Source organism: Merops nubicus, unplaced genomic scaffold (assembly GCF_000691845.1).
Source record: "Merops nubicus isolate BGI_N331 unplaced genomic scaffold, ASM69184v1 scaffold18704, whole genome shotgun sequence".
Lineage (NCBI taxonomy): Eukaryota > Metazoa > Chordata > Aves > Coraciiformes > Meropidae > Merops > Merops nubicus.
Window position 1 is genome coordinate 365 of NW_008602568.1, and position 8,433 is coordinate 8,797.

General features: G+C 56.4%; 1 protein-coding gene across 1 annotated transcript in view; it reads right to left on the bottom strand.

Annotated features, from left to right (window-relative positions):
- Positions 1-8,433, bottom strand: part of LOC103771126 (1-phosphatidylinositol 4,5-bisphosphate phosphodiesterase gamma-1-like) — a gene marked incomplete at its 5' end in the record, with an annotated part of 15,527 nt that overhangs the window by 247 nt on the left and 6,847 nt on the right. Inside the window, 10 exons of the mRNA XM_008938415.1 lie at positions 42-204; positions 1,200-1,322; positions 1,771-1,939; positions 2,965-3,085; positions 3,380-3,465; positions 4,614-4,732; positions 5,456-5,557; positions 5,980-6,052; positions 6,846-6,868; positions 7,861-7,944. Coding sequence (XP_008936663.1) covers positions 42-204; positions 1,200-1,322; positions 1,771-1,939; positions 2,965-3,085; positions 3,380-3,465; positions 4,614-4,732; positions 5,456-5,557; positions 5,980-6,052; positions 6,846-6,868; positions 7,861-7,944 — 1,063 coding nt within the window. The remainder of the gene's footprint in view (positions 1-41; positions 205-1,199; positions 1,323-1,770; positions 1,940-2,964; positions 3,086-3,379; positions 3,466-4,613; positions 4,733-5,455; positions 5,558-5,979; positions 6,053-6,845; positions 6,869-7,860; positions 7,945-8,433) is intronic.

Sequence of the window (8,433 nt, forward strand, 5' to 3'; positions counted from 1 at the left end):
CTGCCCACCAGCAGTGGGTAGTGGTGGAGACTCCCCCTAAAATCGGCTGGCCGCGGAGAGGCTCGGCCCCTTGGAGGACAGCTCGCTCAAGGGAGCCCTCACCTCCTTTTGCTCCTCCTCATCCTCGTTTCCTTGGTCACTGGTTGTCTCGCCAGAGTAATAGATCTTGCTGCTGGTCAGGACAAAGTAATGCGGGTTCCATTCCTGCAGAGAAACAAACTCTGGGTAAAAAGACCCCCGGAGGAAGCACCAAGCTGGCCCACCACCCATCTCTGGGGTCACCTCTCCCTGATCAGCACAGGCAGTGAGAGGTGATCAGGGCACTCGTTGACAACAGGGATTTCAGTGGAGTCACAGGAGCTTCCCACACACCCCCAGGTCCAGTAGCAGAACATCAGCATGTGGTCGGTCTCACAGACAAGGTGGCTGCAGACCACACCACTCCCGGGTGTATAAAAAGGAGGTGACCCAAAGAAGAGCAATTCCACACAAAAAGAAAACCCTCTGCGTGGATTAACAAGGGCCAACAGGAGTTGCCTAAGGAAGAGCACAGGAGAGAACCAGCACAGAAGCTCCCTCAGCCTTCAGAGGCTCCTGAGAAACAGGACAGAGCAGTGGTCCCTTGGATTATCTGCACCAGGTCACCATGAAACCATGTCCCTCAGCACCACATCTCCACGGCTTTTATAGCCCTCCAGGGATGGGGACCCCACCACTGCCCTGGGCAGCCTGAGCCAGACGCTGCCAACCCTTTTAGGGAGGACATTTTTATCTCATGTCCAACCTAAACCTGCCCTGGCACAACTTGAAGCTGTTTCCTCTTGTCCTTCCTTGTTCCTTGGGAGAAGAGCCCGACCCCCAGCTGGCCCCAACCTCCTGTCAGGAGAGCCAGAAGGTCTCCCCTGAGCCTCCTTTTCTCCAGGCTCAACAGCCTCAGGTCCTTCAGCTGCTCCTCACAAGTCTTGCTCTGTAGACTCTTCACCAGCTTAGTTGTCCTTTTCTGGCCACGCTCCAGCCCCTCAACGTTCTTCTTGGAGTGAAGGGCCCAAAACTGACCCCAGGACTCAAGGTGCATCCTCCCCAGTGCCAAGCAGAGGGGGACAACCCCTGCCCTACTCAATGGAGCCTCACAGAGTTACCCTGTCACTCCTGGAGCCCACAGAGCAGGGCCAGGGGGACAGTGGCAGAGAGAAGCTTACGTGATTGATGGGGTCTTCCAGGTAGAGGATCCCATTCTTGATGGAGTTGCTGATGTCATTCTCTGCATACATGACAGACGTGGGTAGCTCCTCGTAAGCACTGCCCTCGGCCAGCTTCTTGTGCTGGGGGATGAGAGACAGCAGGTCAGGCACCCTGAGGGGAGCAGGCCCCCAAAAAGCAGCATGGATCTCCTGGTGAACAACCCCAAAACTCCAGACTGCGCTGAGCTCCTCCGGACAAGAAGGACCAGGGTCAAACCCATGCCACAGAGATCATCAAACGCCACTAAAGTCCCATCCTGTCTTCCCAGAGGGGATTGCTGCAGCAGAAATATCACCAGCTCCCAAGCTCCAAAGAAAGGCAGCACCCAGCTGCTGAGCCCACCTCCCAGCAGCTCCTCTGAAGAAGATTGCTCTTTGTCTCCATTAGTTTTTTAGTATTAGGCTTCCACTTCCACCCTAGGCATGGTCAAGTCCTTCCAGAAGCAAGGAGCTCCCCTTGGTCCCACACCCTCACCCCACCTGCCCCTGTTCTCCCCACTTAGGAGCCTTTCTGGGGACAGCAGTTCACCTTGATGAGAATCTTTCTCTTGAGCTGGTTTGGAGAGGGAAGGCCGTCAGCAGAAATATCCACTGGTTTGGTCAAAAGCATGTCCCCAAAGACCTTCTTGAAATTCTGAGCCATGTTCCTCTGCTGAGCAATGCTGCAGTGGTCCTCAATGGACAGAATGACAGGGAAACTAAGAGAAGGAGAAGAGCCATCAGAACCAGCACGGTGTCTGGAGGGAACCAACACCTTCTGAGCTGTTTCCAAACCTGGCCTCATGCCCTCCAAGGGCAGCCTGCCTCCACAGCAAGCATAGAATCATAGAATCCTTTAGGTTGGAAGGGACCTCCAAGATCATCAAGTCCAACCATTGAGCCATTAGGGCTCTAAAGTCCTCTGCTAAAACAGATCAGAATCTGTCAGGGTTGGAAGGGACCACAAGGATCCCCCAGTTCCACCCCCTCTGCCATGAGCAGGGACACCTCCCACTAGATCAGGCTGCCCAGAGCCTCCTCCAGCCTGGCCTTAAAGACCCCCAGGGATGGGGCCTCAACCCCCTCCCTGGGCAACCCATTCCAGGGTCTCACCACTCTCATGGGGAGAACTTCTTCCTCACATCCAGCCTGAATCTGCCCGCTGCCAGCTTTGCCCCATTCCCCCATGTCCTGTCTTTACTTGATACCCTAAAAAGTCCCTCCCCAGCTTTCTTGTAGCCCCCCTAAGATACTGGAAGGCCACAATAAGGTCCCCTCGGAGCCTTCTCTTCTCCAGACTGAACAGCCCCAACTCTCTCAGTCTGTCCTCACAGCAGAGCTGCTCCAGCCCTCGGATCATTCTCGTGGCCCTTCTCTGGACACGCTCCAGCAGCTCCACGTCCCTCTTGTAATGGGGGCTCCAGAACTGGATGCAGTGCTCCAGGTGGGGTCTCAACGTTCAACCCACAGCAAGGTGCCCCCACCACTGCTGGCAGGGAGTGGAGAAGGGCTGGCAGCCTACTGGGGTTTACCCAAAGCCTTCCCTCCCACGAACTATCTGCTGGGAGAAACCAGCCTTTGGCTGGGAGACACGCCGTGCCTTCTTCCCACTGAACCTTGGGCTGTGGTCTTGTGCCAGATCTCTGGATGAAGGTGGGTTTTGCTTTGCTACAGCCTCAGCTCTACCCACCCTCTGCCTTCCTGGCAGCTCTCCTGGCTCAGCCCAGGTCCCTGCTGTACTCACTCAGAGGTGACAAAGGCGTGCTCCTTGATCGTCACCAAGACGTCGGAGAACTTGATCTTGGTGGTTAAGGTGTGTCCGTGGTAGATGACTGGCATCCCATCAGGACCATCCCAGCAATCCACTGAAAGACACCCAGAGGAGAAACTTAGCCCTCAATCTGCCACCTAGGCAGGACGTGGATGGTCACAGAGAGCAGAAGGTCCATCCTTTTGGAGGACCCAACCCTCGGCCACGTGCCACACAACCCCGCAAACGGCGCCAGCCCTTTTTGGCACATGGTGGTGGCAACGCTGCCGGGGGGGCAGGTCAGCCTTCAAGGTGGGGTCCTCCCCGAGCCCCAGCAGGAGGTGGGGTGGCAGAGGTGGCAGAGGTGGCAGAGGTGGCAGAGGTGGCAGGGGCAGCCCCGGGCACTCACGCTCGATGCAGCGGCAGCCCATGCGCAGGCAGCGGGCGTACGCCTCCAGCGAGGACTCGCTCGAGAACTGGTCCCCTGTCAGGTACCTGAGGAGACATCAGCACAGCACCCTGCTCACCAGGGGGACATGGGTCTGCTGGGAGCTCACTGACCTGCCCCTGCAAGAGGTGGGAGAGTGGCTTTCCCCACCCCCCAAGTCCCTCTGTGAGCACTGCTCTGAGGTGCAGCCTTGCTGCTGGCTCTCGGGGTAAGCCTCGGAGAGCGGGGCCCCAAGGAGCCCCCTGCACCTGCCAGAAGCACCCCAGAGCAGACAGGAGCTCACTGCCTGCTCTCCAGCCTGGCCCTCAGCAGGCTCAGGCCCTCAGGTAGGTCATAGAATCACTGTTTTGGTTGGAAGAGACCTCTAAGATCATCATTCCCCCAGCACTGCCAGGTCCCCACTGCCCCGTGTCCCTCACCCCACATCTCCACAGCTTGGAAACCCCTCCAGGGGTGGGGACTCCACCACTGCCCTGGGCAGCCTGGGCTTGACAACCCTTTCAGGGAAGACATTTTCCCTAGTGTCCAACCTAAACTTCCCCTGGTGCAACTTGAAGCTATTTCCTCTTGTCCTATTACTTGGAAGAACAGTCCCTTAAATTTGGTCCTCTAAATTTGGGCTAAGGTGCTTCCAGTGCATCCCATGCATGGGGAGCACAGGCAGAGCCTGTCTGCAGAGAGAGCAGTTCCTCTAAGGTTCTGCAAGGAGCAGAGAAGGAAAATGGGCACTTTCAGCCTGCCAGGTTTCTCTCACATCTCTCCCTAGAGGCTGTGGAAGATGACACTGCTAATGGGAAGCAACTGCCAGAGTGGCAGCCTGGGATGTGAAAGCACAGACAGCACAGAGATGTGTTGCTGACAACATCTGAGCAAAATATTGATGGTTAAATGATGGAGGGAGAACTGGGGCACCAAGAGGAAGCTCTCTGATGTAGTGACCCCAATTTGGAAAAGTCTGCTTGACCCATCTACCCATGGGTAGAGCCTCATTCTTGGAAACATTCCAGAGCAGGCTGGATGGGGCTTTCAGTGACCTGCTCTAGCTGAAGATGCCCCTGCAAGATGACCTTGAGAGGTCCCTTCCAACCCAAACCATTCCATGATTCTATGGCTGGGCAGAATGAGGAGAATCCCACCCTGACACAGGAGGGCAGCAGGAGCAGCTGGGTGGAGAGAACCTCCCCTAAACCCTTACGTGTTGTGTGAGGAGGAGATCCAGTAATGGGAGAGGGGGTTGTTCATGTTCTCAGGACACACCATGTCCAGCTGGGAGTTCCAGATGCTGTTCTCTTTGGAGAAGAGGAAGGTGAGAAACTGCTCAGGAAGAAAGAGAGGAGTGTTAATGATGGGGAGGAGCTGGGTGCTGTGCTTCAGCTTCACACACATCCCAGCAGCTCTCAGGCAGCAGCTATGGAGCAGGGAGCTGGTTTTGAAGCTCAGCACAACCCGACCAGAGGCAACCAAGGCAGCACACCACAGCCTGGCCCAGTGTGCTCAGGTGACCACAGCTTCAGCATCACCACCTCTCCTCTGAGCAGTGCCAAGTAGCTGTGCACAAACCCTCCCACCCAGCTGGGACACAGCACTGGCTCTGGCTTTTTATTTGGCAGCTGACATGGGAGGTGACAGCTCAGTAAGGCCACAGGGGCCAAGGGACCTTCTCCAGGGAGTCAGTCCAGAGTGCCAGTGACATGGTCACCTCCAGTTGTCTTTATTCTTTTCAGCTCTTCATGCTTTGAAAAGATCCTTACATGCTCCAAAGGGGCATTAAGCCCTATGCAGCCCCTTCCTCCCCAAAAGGAGCTGCCTGATGAACACTCCCAGCTGCACAAGAAGAGAGCTCAGGAGTCCTTCCCTTCCCCAACCAGCTCTTGTGTGTCACAGTGACCCACCACATTCATCTCACACAGCAACAGAGCTTACAGGAGCTGGGACCCTCTAAGCACAGGCACCCTGCAGTGGAGACAAGCCCCAGAGCTGTCCCACCTCTCACAGGGGATGTCCCACCCCACTCCATACAGGCTCGAGGTGTCTTACCTCATCCAGGGAGAAATAAGGCTCATCGATCTCCCTCAGAGGGTCTCTCAGAAAGTTGAACATGAACTCCTGGACCTGAAGGATATCTGCAGCCCAGAGCTCCTGCAAAGCCCAAGAGAGACATAAGGTCAGCAAGGGAGTGGACTGGCTGCTCCTCAGGAGCTGCTGAGGCCTCCCAAGCAGACAGCATGGACCATGACCATTCTGCAAACCTCCAGTACCAGCCCAGGTCACAGGGACTGGGTAAATTACTGACCAGCTCCTCCCTCCTAGGACCTCCACTCCTCTCCTATCTTCTGCCCTTGGTCCCTTCTCTGCCCAGGGTGCCTAGCTGGGGCCAGGTTCACCCTCACCAGCACTCCCCCTGCACCACCTCCTGCTCCTGGAAGGACGTGCTCAGGCCATGGCCATGCCAGGCAGAGTTCCCAGGAGCAAATCCTCCCAGCTCCATGGCAAGGCCACCCTTGGAGTACTGGATTCCTACCAAAACTGGTGCCTATCCCCCAGGCCTGTGTCAAGCTCACCCTCTGGTACTCCAGCAAGAACTTCTGCAGCTCCAGCAGCGACACTCTGAAGTGCTCAGACCTTTCTCCACCCCTAAAAAACAGAGAGAGAAGCTTCAGTCACTCGTGCAGCACATCATGACCAACTGTTAGTGGTGATGTGTGAGAGGCCACCTCCAAGCACCACGACACGTGCAAGATGTGCCTGAGCAAGCAGCACTGCAGGAGGAGAGCGAGCTGAGGAGGACACCACAGCCAACCCAGCAGCTGGGATGGTGTCCACATCTCCAGGAGCAGTCTAGGATTCACACTGCCAAGGGTATGGCAACATCAAACTCTGCTGAAGGGTCAGCAGCAAAAGTCATCAGAGGGCCTGAATTGGTCAAAAAAAAACCCAAATAGAGGGTCTGGCTTGTAGAGAAGTGAAAAGAACCAAAGAGGTGCAGGGCAGTCAAGGGGTGACTGCAGACAGGACAGAGCTACAGCTCTCCAGAGGACATGGGCTCATGGAAGCAGGGCAAGGAATGAAGGAAGGAATTGTCTGTAGCTGATTATCTCAACGTCAGAAGACTTATCCATGAAGGTACCAAACTGCTGGCACAGTCCCTGGCGTTGTGGCCAACCAGCACCAACCACAAGGGTAACTTTTGGGAGATGGCCCAAGGTCTGATGGCTTCACATAAACCAACTGAGCCTTTCTGGAGGTGGCTGACCTGAGCTGGAGCCCTTCCTGACCCCAGCTGAAGTCTCCCCAGCACAGATGTCTATCCAAAACTCCAGCAGGGTGGTGGGAAGCAGGAGGTGGGCAGGAATCCTCCTCCCAGCACGCTGCTGCAGGCACCAGGGCAGGTGACAGAGCAGAAGGAGACAAACAGAGAACCACCCACCTGTCTAGGAAGGGGACATCCATCTGCAAAAGAACCACAAGTGTTAGAATCACAGACTGGTTTGGGTGGGGACCTTTCAAGGATCATCTAGTCCAACCCCCAGCACTGAGCAGGGACATTGCAACCAGAGCAGGTTGCTCAGAGCCCCAGGCACCCTCACAGGTCCCCATCTCTGCTGTGCTGAGGACTCCAGAGCTGCCCCAGCACTGCAGGGGGGTCTCCCCAGCAGGGCAGGATCCCCTCCCTGCCCTGCTGCCCACGTTTCTCTTCATGCAGCCCAGGGAACATTTGGCCTTCTGGGCTGCAAAAGCACACGGTGCCAGCTCCTGTCCAGCTTCTCCCCCACCAGTACCCCCAAGTCCTTCATCCTCACTCAATCTCATCACCACACAGGCAAGCACAATGTGATTGAGAAGGTAACAGGGGCAGCACGGTGCAGCTCAGCTCTCCTATGGCTCACACTCCACGGCCCCCTCCAGCCCAAGCAGCCCTGTGCTGACCAGCCCAGAGCAGGAACTTCTTCACCCATCTCCTCCCTGGCCCAGGGGTAGGAGACAGCAGCTTTTGGCTGAGGGTTAAAAAGGCAATTAAGAGGGAATGCCCAGTCACCAATATGGAAAAGACCTCAAAGATCAAGTCCAACCATCACCCAGCACTACCATGACCATTAAACCACATCCCCAAGTACCACATCTACATGTTTTTTGGAGCCCTCCAGGGATGGGGACCCCACCACCTCCCTGGACAGCCTAGGTCAGTGCCTCACCATTCTGCCAGGAGAGAAATCCTTCCTCATATCCAATCAAAACCTCCTCTGGGGCAACTTCAGCCCATTGCCTCTCATCCTATCAAGGCGTAAGTGGAAGAAGAGACCAACCCCCACCTCCCTACACCCCCAGATCCCCCAGCTGCTCCTCACAAGCCATGTTCCCCAGACCCTTCACCAGCCTGGTTGCCCTTCTCTGGATGAATGGCCTCTGCCCCCCTGCCCAGCCCTGGGGAATGGAGCCCTTACCATTTTCTGGGCGCTGAACATGAGGCTGCGGTAGAGCTGAGCGAACTGCCCGTAGGTGATGTCCCCATTCCTCTGCTCCACGTCCTGAAAAACCCCAGAGGTCAACTGTGCCTGGCCCAAGGACTATCTCCTCCCACCAGGACACCCAGGAGGAGGGAAGGGACAAAGGTTGGTTGGATTTTGCCTCCTACTTGTGCCCATCTCTGCTGGAGCCAGCAGGACCCTGTGGTGCCCCGGACACGGGCACACCTTAAGCTGAGCTACGTCGTTCCCCGAGCTCATCCCACAGCACAGTGGTGATTAAAAACCTCATCACTGACTTGAACAGCGACAAAAGGATCATTTTTAACTTTTCTCTTTGCAGAGGGGCTCTGCAGTGCCTGGGAACTGCACGCCCTGAGGCGGGTGCTCTCCTTTGGCACCACTCCTCAGCCTCAGGGTCCAGTGCTGGTGGGCACGGGTGGTCAGCAGGAGGTGACCCCCATCTCCTGGTGGCAGTGGGCTGTAGGACCTCACTGCCCATCCTCCTGCACTCAGCCCCAGCAGCACAAACCCCACAGCCCGAGCCAGGAG